The 20341-nt window shown below is 33.9% G+C and overlaps 1 protein-coding gene across 1 annotated transcript; it reads left to right on the forward strand.

The window, feature by feature from the left end:
- Positions 1 to 8060: 8060 nt before the first annotated feature.
- On the forward strand, positions 8061 to 11533 carry LOC121980803 (subtilisin-like protease SBT3.9). The gene is made up of 10 exons (XM_042533019.1): positions 8061 to 8519; positions 8587 to 8678; positions 8765 to 8862; positions 8937 to 9092; positions 9205 to 9815; positions 9898 to 9950; positions 10060 to 10329; positions 10399 to 10516; positions 10605 to 10776; positions 10851 to 11533. Exons 1-10 carry the CDS (start codon positions 8427 to 8429, stop codon positions 11405 to 11407), a joined length of 2220 nt encoding a protein of 739 aa, XP_042388953.1. The 5' UTR covers positions 8061 to 8426; the 3' UTR covers positions 11408 to 11533.
- Positions 11534 to 20341: the final 8808 nt, after the last annotated feature.

Here is a 20341-nt window from a genome sequence, read left to right on the forward strand (position 1 = left end):
TGGAGAGATGTTTTATTTTCTCTTTAAAATTATTCACATGTTAATAAAATTAAAATTATAGATATTTCCTTTTATTAACCATGAAGAGATTTTAAAGAGAAATTTTATTTTTTTAAAATTTCCGGAAACAAATAAGGAAAGTTTTAATTGTTGATTGAAACTTGTCCAATTTGCTTCCTATTGATTTGGCCGGCCATCATTGTTTAATTGGGGAAATATTATTTTATTTTTCTCAATTAAATCATGTCAAGGAAATTAAGGAAAATTTATTGTAATTAAATTTCCTAATTTACCTAGGCCAAGGAATATAAAAGAAGGGGTGAGGGTGCCTTCACAAGACACAACATCTATTATTCCTCTCCCTCTTTTGTTCCTTGGTGTGGCCGGCCAACCTCTCCATCTCTTCCTCTTGTGGTGGCCGAACCTCTCTCCCTTCCTTGGAGCTCTTGTGGTGGCCGGATACTACTTGGAGAAGAAGAAGAAGAAGGAGAGAAAGCTAGCGTCTCTTGGAGCTTGGTTAGTATTTTGGTTTTTCTCCTTGGTGAAGCTTTTCTTTTGGTGGCCGAACCTTGCTTGGAGAAGAAGAAGGTAGTTGGTGGTTTCTCATCTTGGAAGATCGTTGCCCACACAACGTCCAAGGTTAGAAGAGGAATACGGTAGAAGATCAAGAGGTTTTTCTACAAGGTATAACTAGTAATTTCTATTTCCGCATCATGCTAGTTATTTATGGAAATAATATCAAATACAAGAGGCTTACGTTCTAGTATTTCGAATATGTTTTTTCGAAGTTGTGTTCTTTTGTTTCTTTCTTTTCCTTGTGATTTGATTGTTCTCTTTGGTTAACCTAAAGTTATTTTAGGAAATTAAATATTAGCTTTCTATTAAAGGTTTTGTCTAGTCGGTGGTGGTTGCTCCCATATCCAAGAAGGCCATGTGCCTCGCCACGTCAGTACTGAGAACCTTTTATGGAAATTAATATTTAATGGAATTAATAACTTAAGGAGACTTGGGTCGAACGTGTTAAGTTCCGCAGGAGATCCAAGTCAAAACCTAAAAGAACAAATAGATTAAGTTTTGGATCAAACGTGTTAAGTTCCGCAGGAGATCCAAAATTTAATTTAAAAGAACACATGGTAGCTAGGAAAAAGATTCAGACCTTTGTACAAAATTTTTGTACAGTGGAACCTATAGGCTTTCCGAGTAGCAACCAACACTATTCACCCTCCCCCTCTAGCACATTTCGACCCTAACATAACTTGCAGGTGATGGCTGTTGCTGTTGGAGGCAGTAGCATGGTGTACTTGACTTAGACTCCGGATTTCCTTCGTCGGAGCTACTCCAACCAACTTTCACTTCGCCGACTGACAGAGGAGATGGGGCTACGACACGGAGGGATGCGGATGAAGGGGGGGCACGAGAATATTTGGTATTAAGGGGGGAAAATTAATATTAGGTCAAGAGTATTTTTAAAATAAATGAATATTTTGATTGTAAAAAAGAGTAAGACATTGTCCAATTATAAGATTCATTCCCTTATTTATATTTTCATTCTTATAATCTAAACATTAATAATGACAATCAATAATTGTTATTGTCATTCTCCATCCTTGTTCCTCCAAACTAAACATCCCTGAACTTTAAAATTTTAAACTCTAAAATTTTAAATTATTATGATCACTATTATATCAAAAATTTCTTTATTAATTTAGCTAAAATTATTTAAAATTATTGTACTAATTATTTAGTAGATTTTGTATATTTTAATAATTATAGAATAATTTTTACACGATAATAATTAGTCATAATAATTATAGTAATATTGAAAATTAAAAATATTATAGTAATTACTCATTGTTATAATAATATTAAATAATGAATATTTTAAGATAAAATATTCGGATGGAGTCCCTTTTTATTTTTTTTAATATTTTTTTATGATCTATATAATTTAGAATGTCTTTATCAAAATAAAGTCTAACACGCTCATCGACAATCGAATCGTCATTTCGGCTATTCTTCTAGAATCTAAGGTGATACTTGGGAGGTAAATATATAAATTTTGCACGTATTAAGAAAGGTTAAGATAACCAATAAGATATCAATTTTAGATCCATTCATAGGTAAGATGGTTCACTCGTCATCTTTATCAGTCCATTTTACTGTTAATTAAAAAAAATATAATTACAATTAATTTTATTAACTACTTCTAGGATAATAATTTGATTCTATAAATTTTTTTTATTAATTATCAAGATAAATTAAAAAATACATATCACGAGTAGTTTAATATCTTTTAGTTATATCCCTAATTGAATACATTTTTTTATAAATATATTATAATTGAAGATCGAATTATAAATATCTAAATAATTTAACTATTCTATATATCATAATTTTAGGAACTTTGTCAGTCAATTTTTAAATATTATAAAAAAAATTATAGATAATTATTAACCAGATAATTATTAACCTTATACTTAAATAGAATACGAAGACGAAATAAGTATGCTACTAATAAAAATTTAATTTCAGTTCTATTCAAAATGATATTGTTGTATGAGCAACTGCGCCAGTCTAATTCATGTCGTCTTCAATGTTTCCACTTTTTTGAGTAGATGGATGTTGAAAGGCCTGTCATCAGACCAGCTGTCACCCTACTACAATTATAATCATCAATAATTAATTTTTTTAATCCCTCGTTTCTCTTTATCCCTTTTATTCATTGTCTTCGTCCAGGTATGATAATTTTCTCTACAAATTCGGAGTCCCACGGACAAAATCTGAGAAGGATTCGAGGATATATATATATTTTTTTTCTGAATGGAGCATGTTCGGAGCGGGTAGATCTCGAAAATAATAATAATAATAATTTATTATTATTATTATTATAAGAATAATAATAATAATAATATTATTATTAATATAATAATGATTTTTTTAAAAATAGTATTAATAATATTGATAATAATATTAATATTAAAAAAAGTTAAAATATTAATAATAAAATTATTATTAATATTGACATTACTATTAATAGTAAAATAATAAGAATATTAAATTAATTTGGGGATGAAAACGGAGGATGATAGAGATTTGATCCCCGATGATTCAAATTTGAGGATTCTCCGAAAAAGTAAGGATGGAGATGAAAATAAAAACAGGGATGAAATTCAAGGACAGAGATAGAAATAATAAATCTATCCTCATCCTGTCCCATTAGCATCTCTATCTTCACTCCTCTTCCACACCATCTGTCCTCTCCTGACGATTCATATTTACTAAATTACTTACTATTTATTAGCTATGATGATTGTATTTGTTATTTGATCCTAAACATTAATTATTGGATAAAAATTAAATGGACCAATCATTTATATTTTATCAGCTGAGTCTTTCATTTTTTTTTTTTTTTATTAAAGTGGGCATTTCATTTAAAATTATTTATTTTAAAAAATTATATTATTTAATCATTCAATCAGTAGAAATTAGTAACTAGCTCTACAATATAGAAATTAATATATAATTTTTACTATATATAAAAACTAACAACTAGCACCTATAATATGTATCATTCGAAAATATAAAAACCAGTAAATAACTTTTACAATTATTGAAACTAATTACTTGCTTTTATAGGGGATAGAAGATAATTGCTAGCTCCTTTATATAATTTTGATTTTACTTATTTAATGATAATTTAATTAAAATAATATTTTAATGAGTAAAATAAAATATTTTAATGAGTAAAATAAATAATTAAGACTTTATGATATTGTAAAAATTAGCTTCTATATAAAAATTAGTTATTAGTTTGTACGACGATGATTTTATATTATTTTTATTTTATTTTTTAGAGCGATAATTTAATTAAAATAATATTTTAATAAATAAATTAAAGGACAAAGACATCATAATAATATTTTTTATATTCAAATGAATATAATTTAATTATGATCCAATACCTTGAAGTCAACATGTAATTTCTGTAACATATAGTAATTAACTAATTTCTATATGTTATAAAAATTAATCATGTACATATTATAGAAGTCACATACTAGTTTCCCTAACTCTATTCAATTTAGAGATATTTTTAAGATAAAATTATTAGAGGAATTATTAATTATTTATTTATTTTAGAAAAGAATGTTAATATTCTATTAAATTACAATGCTTTTTAATTATCCAAGCATTCAAATGTCACTCTTTAATGTTAAAAACATTTAACAGATCAGATATCAATAGATACAAAATTACACAGTATGATGAACACTATCTAGCTAATCCTAATCTTCTTATCGTCCCAGACCACCGTTCAGTGTTCATGCTCTTTGAAGTGCCTCTACGTACAGATTCGATACTTGTATAAAATTTTTGTACAGTAAAATCTGTACGATTTTCCTAGGACTAACCGATATTAGTCACCTCTTCTTAAGATGAATGTCAAGTAAATCCTCGTGTTAGCATTGTAGAGTGCTTCGTAGTCTTATTCCGCTGCCTATCAACAACAACGAAGCAAGTAATCAAGTGCGACGAGCTATTCACCCCCCTAGCACATTTCGACCCTAACATAACTTGCAAGTGATGGTTATTGCTATTGAAGGCATTAGCATGGTGTACTTGACTCAGACTCCGGATTTCCTTCATCGGAGCTACTCCAACCAACTTCCACTTCGCTGCTTGACAGAGGACATGGGGCTACGACACGGAGGGATGCGGATGAAGGGAGGCACGAGAATATTTGGTATTAAGGGAAAAAAATTAGTATTAGGTCAAGGGTATTTTAAAAATAAGGGAATATTTTGATTGTTAAAAAAGAGTAAGACATTGCTCAATTATAAGATTCATTCCCTTATTTGTATTCTCATTCTTGTAATCTAAACAATAATAATGACAATTAATAATTGCTATTGTCATTCTCCATCCATGTTCCTCTAAACTAATCGTCCCTGAACTTTAAAATTTTAAACTCTAAAATTTTAAATTATTATGATCACTATTATATCAAAAATTTCTTTATTAATTTAGCTAAAATTATTTAAAATTATTGTACTAATTATTTAGTAGATTTTGTATATTTTAATAATTATAGAATAATTTTTACACGATAATAATTAGTCATAATAATTATAATAATATTGAAAATAAAAAATATTATAGTAATTACTCATTGTTATAATAATATTAAATAATGAATATTTTAAGATAAAATATTCGGATGGAGTCCCTTTTTATTTTATTTTTTTAATATTCTTTATGATTTATATAATTAGAATGTCTTTATCAAAATAAATTCTAACATGGTCATCGACAGTGGAATCGCGATTTCGGCTATTCTTTTGGAATCAAGGTGGTACTTGGGAGGTAAATCATATAAAATTTTGCACATATTATAAAAAGTTAAGATAACCAATAAGATATCGATTTTAGATCCATTCATGGGCGAGATGATTCACTCGTCATCTTTATCAATCCATTTTACTGTCAGTTTTAAAAAATAATAATATCAATTAATTTTATTAATTATTTTTAAAATGATCAATTTAATCTTATAAAAATTTACTATTAATTATTAAAATAAATCAAAAAATATATATGATGGTCAACTCAATATTTTTTAATTGTACTTCCTATTTAGAGAAATCTTTTTTATAAATATATTATAACTGAGAATTAAATTATAAATATTTAATGATAATTTAATTATTGTATTATGGTATTATAATTTTAAGGATTTTGTCAATTAATTTTTAAATATTAAAAAAAATAAATTATGAATAATTATTGAAGCTTCGTCCTATCTAGTAGGGTAAAGATCATTATAATTAAATAGAATACGAAAAGAAAATAAGTATCCGACAAATTTAATTTCAGTTCTATTCGTAATAATATTGTTGTATGACTAACTGCGCAAGTCTAATTCATGTCGTCTTCCTAATAATTTCCACTTTTTTGAGTGGATCGATGTTGAAAGGCCTGTCATCAGACCAGCTGTCACGCTACTACAATTATAATCATCAATAATTAATTTTTTTATTCCCTCGTTTCTCTTTTAAACTTTTTGTTCCTTGTCTTCACCCCTCTTCCACAACATCTGTCCCGTCCCGACGGTTCCTATTTACTAAATTACTTAGTATTTATTAGCTATGATGATTGTATTTGTTATTTGATCCTAATCATTAATTATTGGATAAAAATTAAATGGACCACTCATTTATATTTTATCAGATGAGTCTTTCATTTTTTTATTAAAGTGGACATTTCATTTAAAATGATTTATTTAAAAAAATATATTATTTAATCATTCAATCAGTAGAAATTAGTAACTAGCTCTACAATATACAAATTAATATATAATTTTTACTATATATAAAAACTAACCACTAACACCTACAATATATATCATTCGAAAATATAAAAACGAGTAAATAACTTTTACAATTATTGAAACTAATTACTAGCTTTTTATAGTAGTTTGAATCCTCTGTCCCTGTGTTTCATTGTCGATCGGACAGATCAGATTAAATCTTAAGACATCATGACATCTTTAAAATATGTGCAGTATCCTTGTGATGTGTAAAGTATCCTTGAGATTTAATCTGATCCGTCCGATCGACAATGAGACACAGAGATAGAGAAAAATGGGGACAGAGGATCCGAACTGCTTTTATAAAGATAGAAGATAATTGCTAGCTCTTTATATAATTTTGATTTTACTTATTTTAATGATAATTTTATTAAAATAATATTTTAATAAATAATATAAATAATTAAGACTTTATGATATTGTAAAAATTAGTTTCTATATAAAAATTAGTTACATAACAATGATTTTATATTATTTTTATTTTATTTTTTAGAATGATAATTTAATTAAAATAATATTTTAATAAATAAATTAAAGGACAAAGACATCATAATAATAAGGGTAAATTTGCATGCACTCCCCATTGGTAAACATAACTTTACATGCAGTCCCCATCCATGAAAAACTTTTTTTTCACTCCCCAATCAAACATATTTACCTAATTACCCATGATATTTTTAGGTACAAAAAGTCTAAAAATCAGTATAAATCCTCTTAAATTCAGTATATTAAATTAGAATCTAGTATATTTTCTATCAAATTGAGTACGATTCTTTTTCACCTCAAAATATACTCGATTTTAGTTTAATGTGTTGAATTTAATAGAAAATATACTCGATTTTTAATATAAAGTACTGACTTTAAGAAGAATTATACTCATTTTCGAACTTTTTGTACTTAATTTTTGACTTTTTGTACCTAAAAAATATGGGTTAATTTCGATAGAAAATATACTCGATCCTAGTATAGAGTACTGGATTATAGTGTAAAGTGCTGAATTTAACAGGAATTATACTTATTTTTAGACTTTTTATACTTAAAAAATAAGAGGGACAATTTTGATAGAAAATATACTCGATTTTTAATATAAAGTACTGACTTTAAGAAGAATTATACTCTTTTTCAGACTTTTTGTACTCAATTTTGGACTTTTTGTACCTAAAAAATCTGAGGGGCAATTTAGGTATCAATATTTGCATGAGGGAGTTGAAACAAGTAATACTTTGCATGCAGGGAGTGGAAACAAAATTTTTTGGGTATGGGGATTACATGCAAAGTTATGATTACCATTATGGATTTTTCTCTAATTTACCGTAATAATATTTTTTATATTCAAATGAACGTACATGCATGCATGTAACTGCTATAACATATAGTAACTAGCTAACTTCTATATGTTATATAAATTAATCGATAGCTGTACATATTATAGAAGTCACGTACTAATTTCTCTAACTCTATTCAATTTTGAGATATTTTTAAGAAAAAATTATTAGAGAAATTATTATTTATTTATTTATTTTAGAATAGAAGATTAATATTCTATTAAATTACAGTGCTATTTAATTATCCAAGCATTCAAGTGTCACTCTTTAATGTTAAAAACATTTAACAGATCAGATATCCTTCTGATCAAATAGATACAAAATTACACAGTATGATGAACACTATATAGCTAATCCTAATCTTCTTATCGTCCCAGGCCACCGTTCAGTGTTCACGCTCTTCGAGGTACCTCTACGGACCCAGATAAAGATGACATGAGAGGAGAGGAAGAAACCGAACAAAACAGAGGGAATATCGTGGCAGAAGATTAGAAATTAAAAAACTAATATCCTCCCCACTTCCACTCTCCTCGTCTGCAAATTGCATCCAGCAAAGACATCTCATCCAATGCCAAAATCCAACAAGATCTCCAGACACGTACTCTTTATTGCATTTGACACAGCTCAATCAAAGCATTTCCACCTTTAGGCTCGCCATCAGCATCATTTCATTCTTTTTAAGCGTGCTATTCGGAAGATCCTCTTCATCTCAGTGTTAGTGATTGCTAAGGCAAATGGGTAGCATATCACTTTCCTCCCTTATCCTTCTCCTTGTTTTGCTCTGCTTCCAATCGATTTTTCTTACAGTGAAAGCATCATCAGATAAGGTACTAAAACTTTCTCACGAAGCCTTTGGTAACTCGATGTCTGAATGTCTCTTAAAAACTATTGAAGGTATATATTGTTTACTTGGGAGAAAGGAAGCATGATGATCCGGAGCTCGTCACGGAATCGCACAGTCGAATGCTCACTTCTGTTCTTGGCAGGTAATTTTACTTCACTGTTTAGTAGTTAGTTAGTTCAGTCGTAGATTGTGAAAGGTAAGTGCTTAAGGATTTCGTGATGGGAACAGCAAAGAGGAAGCACTCAGATCCATCGTCTACAGCTATCGACATGGATTCTCTGGTTTTGCAGCGAAGCTGTCGAAGTCTCAAGCTCAGAAAATTGCAGGTTCAAATGTTTTAAATTGTGACTAGATTTGATATGGTCCGTTTAATTGTGTTCGCTGGGTGTGCCATGTATAGAATTGCCAGAGGTGATAAGCGTGAAGCCAAGTCGGACGGGGAAACTGCTGACAACGCGCAGTTGGGACTTCCTCGGCGTCAACTATTTCGAATCTTCCGGCTTACTGCACAAGGCAAACTACGGCGAGAATATCATCATTGGAGTCATAGATTCAGGTCGATTGCTGGAAACTAAAACCTAACGGAGTCAATTTTCCGTCCACTTACGGTAGTTCCATCGTAATTTTCCTACGCGTTTTTGTGCCGGCGTGTCTACATGTTGCTACAGGTGTGTGGCCGGAGTCGAAGAGCTTCAGCGATGACGGCTACAGCCCGGTGCCGACGCGGTGGAAGGGGAAGTGCGTGCCCGGCGAAGCTTTCGACGCCCACAACTGCAGCCGCAAACTCATCGGCGCCCGCTACTACACGCGTGGAGTCGCCCCCGAGCTCTTGCAGGGCGTCTACCTCTCCGCGCGCGACTCCAATATCCACGGGACGCACGTCGCCTCCATCGCGGCTGGCAACGTTGTGCCCAACGTCGACGTGGTCGGGATGCCCGCTGGCGCCGCCCGCGGCGGCGCTCCCCGCGCGCGCGTCGCGATGTACAAGGCTTGCTGGGCTGGCGGCACGTGCGTCGAGGCCGCCGTGATCAAGGCCATCGACGACGCAATCCACGACGGGGTCGACTTGATCTCGATGTCGATTAGGGGGCTCGGGTACCCCTTGGAGACGCTGCACGCGGTGATGAAGGGGATCCCGGTGATCCTCGCCGGCGGAAACGACGGCCCGACGCCGATGACGGTCACCAACGAGGTGCCATGGGCGATCACAGTGGCAGCAACGACCATCGACCGCTCTTTTCCGACGGCCTTTGCCCTTGGAGACGGCCAAAAACTAATGGTAGTGTAAATCAAAATTTCAATCGATAATTAGCTTGTCAGAACTATAAACATGAAACATCTATGCGTTTTCATAATCGCAGGGACAATCATTGTTCAGAAACAGGACGAAGAATCTTGAATTAGTAGCCCCAGAGTAATCTATCACCAATCATTCCATCATTTACTAACTCTGTTTTTTGATCATGAGTAAATTATATGCAGCTACACACTCTGTTTTTTGATCATGAGTAAATTATATGCAGCTGCTCCAACGGGACACTCGAAGGCCTCAAGGTAAAGGGAAAAATGGTATTTTGTTACGATCCTTTCAACTCGGAAGGCTTCCTGCCGACGAAGACGCTGCCGGATGCTATCTCTGCAGTGTTGGATAAGGGAGCCAAAGGGCTCATCTTTGCACAGTATCCTTTCAATCACATCGAAGATCTTGCCCCATGCGTTCTTGCACGCATTCCCTGTATTCTGGTCGACTTCGAGATCGCACAACGCATCTCAGATTACTTAGACGGCTCAAGGTACACATTTTAAAACTCCATAAAGACTTTAAAGCCATTAAATCCAAGATTGATGGGTCGCGGTTGCAGGACTCAGCCGGTAGTGAAAATAATGCCGACGCAATATTCGATCGGCCGAGAGGCGGCACCTAGGGTCACGTCATTCTCTTCGAGAGGACCAAGTGCAAGGCAACCTGAGATACTCAAAGTACGCATGAAACCTAAATCAATTAAAGATTTTGATGCTTAAAGATTTTTTATTTTCAATGATGAATACAATCAAGCAATGTTCACAGCCCGACATAGCTGCGCCGGGAAACGCTATAATTGGAGCGTGCGAGGATAAGTTTGTTGTCCTTTCAGGAACATCCATGGCCGCTCCTCATGTCTCTGCTGTAGTTGCATTGCTCAAGGTCATCCACCCCCACTGGTCTCCCGCTGCAATCAAATCAGCACTAGTCACTACAGGTTTCTTTTTCTCAACTTTGCAAACACTTTTAACCTTGTTCTCCATGAGATCGATGACTCAATTCTGGTTGCAGCGTCCGTGACTGATGCGCACGGAATGCCGTTGGTGGCTGAGGGAATTCCTCGTAAATTGGCTGATCCTTTCGACTTCGGTGGAGGCCAAGTGAACCCAAACAAAGCTGTGGATCCAGGCCTCATCTACGACATTGACCCACGGTACAACTATGGAAAAATCAGTTGCAACAAAGGTGTATCCATTGATGCAAACTGCCCGTTCAAGTTCAACGAACCCTTGCACAATCTCAATCTCCCCTCCATTGCACTCCCTTACCTGAAGAAGGAGCTCATCGTGACGCGCACAGTCACCAACGTGGCCGATGATGCACGTGCAGTGTACAAGGCCATCGTAGAGGCCCCGGCAGGTGTAAGAATGGTGGTGCAGCCGTCGACTTTGGTGTTTGATGCAAATGCGAAGGTGAAGACCTTCAACGTGACCTTCACCGCAATCCATAGGGTGCAGGGAATCTACCGCTTTGGGAGCTTAGCTTGGCACGATAGCGCTGCTCATTTTGTGAGGATCCCCATTGCAGTGCGTACGGTGATTGAGGATTTGTATGCCGACACTTCTTAAGGGCTACACATCGTTGTGTTTCTGTGTGATGTGATAATTACCGCTAGTTCTTAGCTCCTCGATCCCAACTACTTATGACTTGTTATCCGTGAAGTAGAATAAAAGTTTAGTATTAAGTTATGGGAATTGATGCTTCTTAAATTGGCCCTCTTGTTCTGTTGGATAATCTTGGTTGAAAATGGGGAAGACGGCTTGTTTGCTACATAGCTCTGATATTGACTGAATGAGGACTCCTTACTGCAAAGAAGAACTTCAAAGCGCTCCTGTGTATTAAAAATAACGCTAGCAACTAGGTCAGGGAACGGTGTAGGCGTTCCGATGCTCACGCTAGTGATCTAGTCGAATGTGATGAACATTGATGAACAGTAGTAATAGATGAAAAGAATATCTGATGTGATAGACATCTGTTGAGATACGATGTGACTGTTAATGGTTCAAATTCAATGATCTAGGTTAATTCTCTCTCCTTCGTACTTGATTGGATGGTTCTTAGGAACCCTTAGTAGGGTTTTCAAGGTTCATGTCTTAACGCCACTTCATCGTTCTCGTATTTTTCTCCTCACCTTTTCCATCGGTTGTCGCCGGTGATTCTCAAAGTCCTTTGTTTTTATCATAAGTTCCTTCTCTTCAGTTTCTTGTTCAACCTTCTTCCCCTTCTATGGCTTCCGCTCCTTCTGTCGTTATTCATGGGCTCTGGTACACATCCACCACATCTACTTCAAAAGCGAGGAGGTGAACCAACTGCGTTTAACCTATCACATTTCTCATGACCATTACTTAGTCATCCCTTCTAGCCACAATCGTGTATAGAAAACCAGAATCGACGAAACTTCCGTCACTCCAAGAATATCGAAGTGACTTACCGTGAAGAAGCTCTTGATATGAAGAAATTTTAAGAGATAAAAAACTGGACGATGGAATAATAAAGACTCTCTTGCATTAAAATTCAGAAAAGAAGGAGCCTATGAATAGGCTTTACAAACTATCACTAGATCCTATAAAATAGGATCACGTAAGACCAGATCCTATAAATTAGGATCACAAAGATAAATTCTAATCACTTAAAGACTCGGACAAGATTATCCTAATTAAAGACTCAGACAATGATTAACCTTTCAAATTATAAAATAAAATATTTAAATCTTAACTAAAAAATTGCGAACCAAAAAAATAAAACATCACTTTATAATTCAACAAATCGACCCCATCTCCCCCCGGCTAGCTATTTTGCCTTTTCCAAGGATCAGTTCCTTGTCGGCCTCCATTTTTTCTTTCACCCCCTTTTCTCGAAAGTTTTTTCTTATTTTCATATCCCCTTGCAACAATTAGTGCCTAACTCGATTAGATTATTGTGTGGAGTCTGTAAGTATCCCGTGGTTATTTTGATGTGATCAATCGAGTTAAGTTAGATCCTGTTTGTGTTTGATGTATTGTGTCTAAGTGTGCAGGAACATAGGAGCATAAGAAGTCGAGCAGAAGATACAGTGGATGAGAAGGATGATACGGAAATCAAGTCAACGGGTTCGGTGCATCCGAGGGATGAGAAGCTATGGAAGAGTACATCGGTGGATAAGAAAGACACATGCGAGGATGAGAAGTCGAGGAGGAAGTCTATTTAGGGAGAAGGTCGGAGTTGGGTTCGGATGAGCTCAACTCCGGATAACCGAAGCATCACCCATACGAAGAAGACCAGCTAGAGGTTGATTTGCCTTGTGGAAGACGCCTCTAAGCCTATGGAAGGCACCCTCAAAGTCTCATGGAATGCACTTTCAATACCCGTTAGTTGAAAATAAAGTTTTATCTTCGACAGATAAAACTTAATCTATTGAAGACGCCTTGCATCTACATGAAGGCACCTCTGAGCCACGGATAGATATTTCCAAGGATTATAAAAAGATCTTTGGAGTTAAAAAATGAACAACAACTCAACTACAACTTCTATAATCACTTCCTAGTTTTTTTTAAGCTATCATCGTCCATAAGAGGCTATTTTGCCTTTAACAAATGAGACTTCTAGTGGAGTTTTTCAACACTTTGGATTAACAACCATCTAAGTTGTGACCAAATAAATTTAGCCTTCTTACTATTCTCTTAGAAATTGTTAATTTTATGTATTCTTATTTTATTTAATTAATTGTGCATAATTAATCAAATCCAAAAGATAGCGAAAGGACTTGTTTAATTTTTATAGACAATTCACCCCCTTTCGGCGATCGCACCAGGATCAACAATTAGTATCAGAGCCTAACCGTTTCAAAAGGACTAATCGTGGCAAAAATAAATAAGATGATGGCCGGATGAGTATCTATCCGTTGAAGTTTGAGGGGGAGTTTACCCAATGAAAAAAGCGAATGAAAGTATGTTTCAAAACTGATTTTAAAATTTTCCTAATAATAAAATATAATTTTATAGTTCCCAAAGATCAATAAGGAACTGAAAAGGAAGAATATCAGTGGACTAAAAAAGAACAAATTGACTTTGTAGTGAACGGATGAGCTGAGTTTCACCTGCTGAGCGTACTTCCACTTCAGGCTGGAGCTATGAATCAATAAAAGAACTTTGGGACAAGTTCTTGGAGCTACACGAAGGAATGCCCGAAGTAAAACTTGTGACACGAGACCTGCTACTGAACCAACTAGTGAACTTTCGACTGAAAGAAGGAGAGTCAGTAGCGCAACCGTACGCCAAACTAAAGGAACTGATCACCAGACTCACAAATCTTGGAGAAAATGTAACAAATCGAGATTCTCTAAGGTATGAATTGAATGTTTTTATGAGAATACCCAATAATCCTAAATAATCGACTCCTACTATATTTCTAAAGGTGTAGAGGTAAGTACATTAGAAAGTTTATTTTCCACTTTAGAAATTCATTAACATAGATGTGCAGAATTAAAGAAGAAGCCAAGTCAGATAATTGCCCTGAAGGCAAGAATATACGATCCAAACTTTGAAGCATCCATCGACGAAGACGAGGCAACCTTAATGACAAGAAATTTTAGTAAATTTCTTAAAGCTAATAAATTGAATAAATCATAGGCGAAGCACCACCTTTGGAGCAAGAGGAAAATTTGATGCTACAACTATCAAGAAGAAGGGCACATCAAGGACGATTGCCCAAAATTAAAAAGAAAAGAGAAAGACAAGGGAAAAAGACCAACAAGATTGAAGCACAAGACCCTAAAAGCGATATGAGATGAATCGTCATCATCAAAATCGAAGTTAGAAGAATACGCCAGATTAGCCATGATGGTAGACTACTAGAGGAACGACGAAAGTTCCTCAGAAATATGCATCGACGAAGGAGGATCTTCAGAAAAAAATAGTGATGAAGGGAGAGGACCTTCAGGAGAAAGCAGTGACGAAGGGGGAGGATCTTTAGAAAAAAGCAGTGACGAAGGGGAGCATTAGACCACGAGATTAGTAAGGTACGTGCATTACCTCCTGAAAAATTATTTCAATTTATTAAAATACTTTTTAAAAATATAGTAGAATTAGAGAAATAAAATGTTAAATTAAAATTAAATTTAATAAATTCATATCCTTTAGACATGTATGATACCCTTAAATTAGAAAATAGAAAACTAAAAGCACAAATAAAGAAAATGAAAAATAATGCAGGTTAGAATTTGAATGCTTTTCGAAAATCAAGTTTCAAAATTAATTGGTATATTAGAAATGATAAGGGGCAAATAATGAAAATCTCTAAAAAAATTATGTACCATCAAAATTTTTAGTGAATCTAATAGGGAGAAATCTATATTGAGTTCCAAAATATTTTTTAGATTAAATTCCTCATTTTATTTATTAGGGTAGAAATTATTTGATTAAAAAATCTTTTTTGAATAATCTTCTATTTGAATTTTTTGTTCAAATTTTTTATACTAATAGAACAGTAGTATTTTTGTTGAGGGAACTTTTTTTTTAGAATTTTCTCATAAACAATAAAAATTTTATGATTATTTTTTGAAAAGTTAATTTTTAATGTTAAAAATTTAAGAAAATAGAAATTTAAAATTTTTTATTTTCATGTCATTAAATAATTTATTTTATATATTTAGAAAAATTAGTAAACTAATCAACTTATTTTGTTTAATTTCGATAAATTTTTTTTGTATTTTTGAAAATTAAAAAGTAAATTTTAAATTAATTTTTTTTTAAATAGAAGATTAAATTAATAAAAATAGAATATATTTAAAAATTATCTCTGACAAATATTAGCCTACTGGTAATTTTTATTATGTACTCTAGAATTTTTAAAATTTTTTAACTGTTTATTTTATTTTCCTCTATTTTTTGATGTGATTAACGGGGGAGAAATATGTATAAATTAAGGGTAGGATAATTAAAAATTTATTCCTATACTTATTTGCAAAACTATTAGCGTTATTGTAATTTTCATTCACTTATTATATTTTACATTTTATTTTATCTCTAATTTTAACTCGGGGTTGATGCATATTAAAAAGGGGGAGATTGTAAATACCCTGTGGTAGTTTTGATTTGGTTAATCGAGTTAAGTTAGGTCTTGTTTATGTTTGATGTTTTGTGTTTAAATATGCAGGAACTTAGTGTTGGCGCTAGGAATTTCGTTCTGTGTAAATCCCTTGTACAAAAATTTGTACAGGCACATAACTTTTCCTAGCAACCCACATGCTCGATCAGACATGTGTTTCATCAATCAAGCAAGTTCTTGATTGATTAAAGCGCACCTTGATCGAAGCACAAGATCGTTGGTCTCTTGTGTTGTTATTCAAAATCGATATCCAAAATCGACACGAAGAAAATAAAACTAGATACGCAGCGGAATTAAAGAACTAGTTGTACCTTTCTTCGTAGCTAAAGACTTCTTGATCTTCTGCCGTATTCTTCTCCTCTTTTTGGACGTCGTGTGGGCGACAATCTACGAAGACAACAACACCCTTCTTTTATTCTCTTCCAAACCGTCGGCTACAAAAGAAGTCTCTAGGACGATGCACCTTCTAATCTTCTTCCTTCTCTTTCACTTCTTCTTCTTCCTCTTATTCTTCTCTTCCTCCTCTTCTTCAAGCCGCCGGCCACCCATGGATGAGGGGGTGCCGGCCACCAAGGAGGAGGCGGGCGCCGACCACCAAGGAGGAGAGTACTGCCGACCTTGGAGGCTTTAGGAAGGATGTCGGCCCTAGGAGGAGGAGAAAGAGTTTGTGCCGCTAGTCCTAGCAAGAGAGGGGCGACAACCACAAGGAGAGAAGGGAGTTGTGGAAAAAATAGATAGTTTTTTTTTTTGGTTTTAGGGGCCACATCCTACTCCTTTTATAGACTAGGCGTCGGTTACAAGGAAAGAAAAATTAACAAAATTTTGTTTAGAAAAAATCTAAACAAATTATGTTAAACCAAATCAAGTTATGTTAAACTAAACCAAGTTAAGTTAAACCAAAACAAATTAAGTTAAACCAAACCAAGTTAAACTAAACCCGGTTATGGAAGGGTGGATGCGAGGCTTTATATACAAAGGCTACAACAGGGACCGAGAGGAAGAATTGATTTTGGCCTCCTGATGGACTTGAGCTTCCTGTGTTCGACCCGAACACCCAACTCAAGTTCATCAATAATAACTCATACCACTAAAGGGTCATTATTGAACTACCGCACCAATCCCATATTATAATATGAGCTCTTACTTACCATGAGTGCGTTAATTCCCTGTGTTTAAGATATCGTATGTCCGTTAATTAAATGAGTTACTGATAATTCACTTAATTAACATCTGACTCCAAGAGTAGTGCCACTCAACTTTATTATCATGTCGGATTAAGTCCACTTGCAGGGTTTACATGATAATCCTTATAAGCTCCTCAAGGGGGACATCATCAACCTAAATAAATAGGACACAATTTCCTTTTATTATCAACAACACACCATATAAATGGTACTATCTCCAAACTTATCGGGTCTATTGATTTAACGAATAAATCTCACCTATTGATAAGTTAAAGAAATAAATACTAAATATATATGTTTCTTATTATATCGGGATTAAGAGTACGCACATCCATAATAATAGAGGTTCTGTTCTTTTATGCAGTCAGTATAAATCGAACAACCTCAAATGACCATGCTCAATACACACATAGTGTACTAGTGTAATTTTATAGTCAAGACAAACTAATACCAAATTACACTACAACCGTTCCAATGGTTTGCCCCTATCCATCTTGGTTGTGAGCTACTATTTATAATTTATAATGAACCGATAACATGATCTTTTGTGTGGCACCACACACCATGTTATCTACAATATAAATTAAATGGACAACTGTATCGACATATATATACAAATATAAAATGTAGACATTTGACCAAAGTGATTCTTGTTGGGATTGAAATGTAGCTAGAGTGGGGGGGGGGGGGGGGGGAATAGCTCGGCACGATCTCGTGCTCGTCGTTGCTTGCTTATTTTGTTTAATTAGTAAACTAATCTAACTTATTTTGTTTAATTTCGATATTTTTTTTTTGAAAATTTAAAAGTAATTTTTAAATTGTTTTTTTAAAATAGAAGATTAAATTAATAAAAATAGAATATATTTAAAAATTATTTCTGACAAATATTAGACTACTGGTAATTCTTATTATGTACTCTAGAATTTTTTTAAAATTTTTAACTGTTTATTTTATTTTTCTCTATTTTTTAATGTGATTAACGGGGGAGAAATATGTATAAATTAGGGGTAGGATAATTAAAATTTTATCCCTATACTTATTTGCAAAACTATTAGCATCATTGTAATTTTCATTCACTTATTATATTTTACATTTTATTTTATCTCTAACTTTAACTCGGGTTGATGCACATTAAAAAGAGGGAGATTGTAAGTATCCCGTGGTAGTTTTGATTTGGTTAATCGAGTTAAGTTATATCTTGTTTATGTTTGATGTTTTATGTCTAAATATGCAGGAACTTAGTGTTGGCGCTAGGAATTCCATTCTGTGTAAATCCTTTGTACAAAAATTTGTACAGACACAGAACTTTTCCTAGTAACCCACATGCTCGATCAGACATGTGTTTCATCAATCAAACAAGTTCTTGATTGATCAACGCGCACCTTGATCGAAGCACAAGATCGTTAGTTTCTTGTGTTGGTATTCAAAATCGATATCCAAAATTGACACGAAGAAAACAAAACTAGATACGCAGCGAAATTAAAGAATTAGTTGTACCTTTCTTCGTAGCTCAAGACCTCTTGATCTTCTGTCGTATTTCTCTCCTCTTTTTGGACGTCGTGTGGACGACAATCTACGAAGACAAACTGAGCTTGGTTTTTTGTTTGCCTTTTGCGGATCCATGCCTCACGCTCTTTTTTGTTTGCCTTTTGCTTCTTGCTATATTTGATTCAGCTTCTTTATATCATATCATTTTATACATGATCACTGAACTGTTAAATGGTAATGAGATTGCTGAACGTTCAAAATTCAATTGAAACTACAATGATCGAGTTACTTGTATTTCAGTGAAATTTATTACCAAACTCATGCAATTAAAATAGATCAAAGCACTTGGAACTTTTTGTGTTTTCTCTAGAATTCTAAATATTGGATGAAAACTAGGTAAAAAATATATAACCAGCCTTCTATCAGAATGCTATAATTATGCCATGCTAGAAATTTTACGAATGACTCGAAGAAGTTGAACATTCACACGTTATTTCGATACAGAAATTGGATTTTTGTTTTAGTTTTCATCCTTCACACAACTCTTTCGATAAATTTTGATAACCAATAACTATAATCATGACTAAAGATGAAAACATAGCCGCAAGCTTGCTGCCTAGCCGCGGCTAGTGAAACCCATAGTCCCATATGAGTGCGAGTTGGGGGTATTGATCGTGGTCGTCATTTAAATTAAAAATTCAAACTTGTTTTCAAATTGTTATGAATGATAAGGTTTGTTTGGTTTGTGTGTTTTTCATTTTTATTTTCTGAAAACATGTACATTTTTAAAAAATAGTGTTTGGTTTGTATTTTTTATGTCTGTGTTAAAAAATAGATAGTATTTTTTTTTAAAAAAAATATATCTTAAATTCATTTTTTATTTTCTAAAAAAATAAGGGGGCGTTTGGTACGCGCGTTTTTCATTTTCATTTTCTGGAAAACGCGCGTTTTCTGAAAAACGATGTTTGGTTTGCGTTTTTCGCGCGCGTTTTTTAAAAAATTGGCTATCGTTTTCTAGAAAAACAGAGAATGACAAAAAGTCGTTTTCTATTTTATAGAAAATACGCATTTTTCAAAAAATGAAAATGAAAACGATGCAAACTAAATGCACCCTAATGTTTTCATAAAATAGAAATGAAAAATATGCAAAAGTCATATTTGCTCGATACAATTTTTTTATTTTTTAAAAATAAAATAATTATTATGTTTTAAAAAGATCTTATTATATCATTCACCTTGTTATAGAAATATATATTTTTAAATTTAACTTTTTAAGAAATGAATTTTTTTTAACCAAACGTTTAAACTCGAGTCAAAAAATAACGTGGCTTCGAACGAGATTACGATGCCACACAAATCGTCGGCTGCGCTCGTTCCTTCCGCCGATGGCCGCAGCGACCACCAATGGTGGCATCATCGCCGCCGCCGCGCAGGTGGAAGTCATCTAGCTGTTGCCTGCTCCTCACCCTCCTGCGGATTCACGCGACAAGCCCGGGGAGCCCTCTGGTTGGGGCCTCACCCTGTCCGTTTCCTTCTCCTCCGGAAACCCTAAGATCGAGGAGACTCGAGGAATCATGCACCTCTACCCGGATGAAGCTACCGGTAAATTCGATCCTACCTGTACCGGCACTGCCCTCACCTCTCACATGCAAGTGGGTGGGACCCACCTGCATGTCTGTAGGGTCCACCTCTTTTGTGAGAGGCGAGGGCAGTGCCCTTAGAGGTAGGATCGAATTAACCGAAGCT

Source organism: Zingiber officinale, chromosome 5A (assembly GCF_018446385.1).
Source record: "Zingiber officinale cultivar Zhangliang chromosome 5A, Zo_v1.1, whole genome shotgun sequence".
Lineage (NCBI taxonomy): Eukaryota > Viridiplantae > Streptophyta > Magnoliopsida > Zingiberales > Zingiberaceae > Zingiber > Zingiber officinale.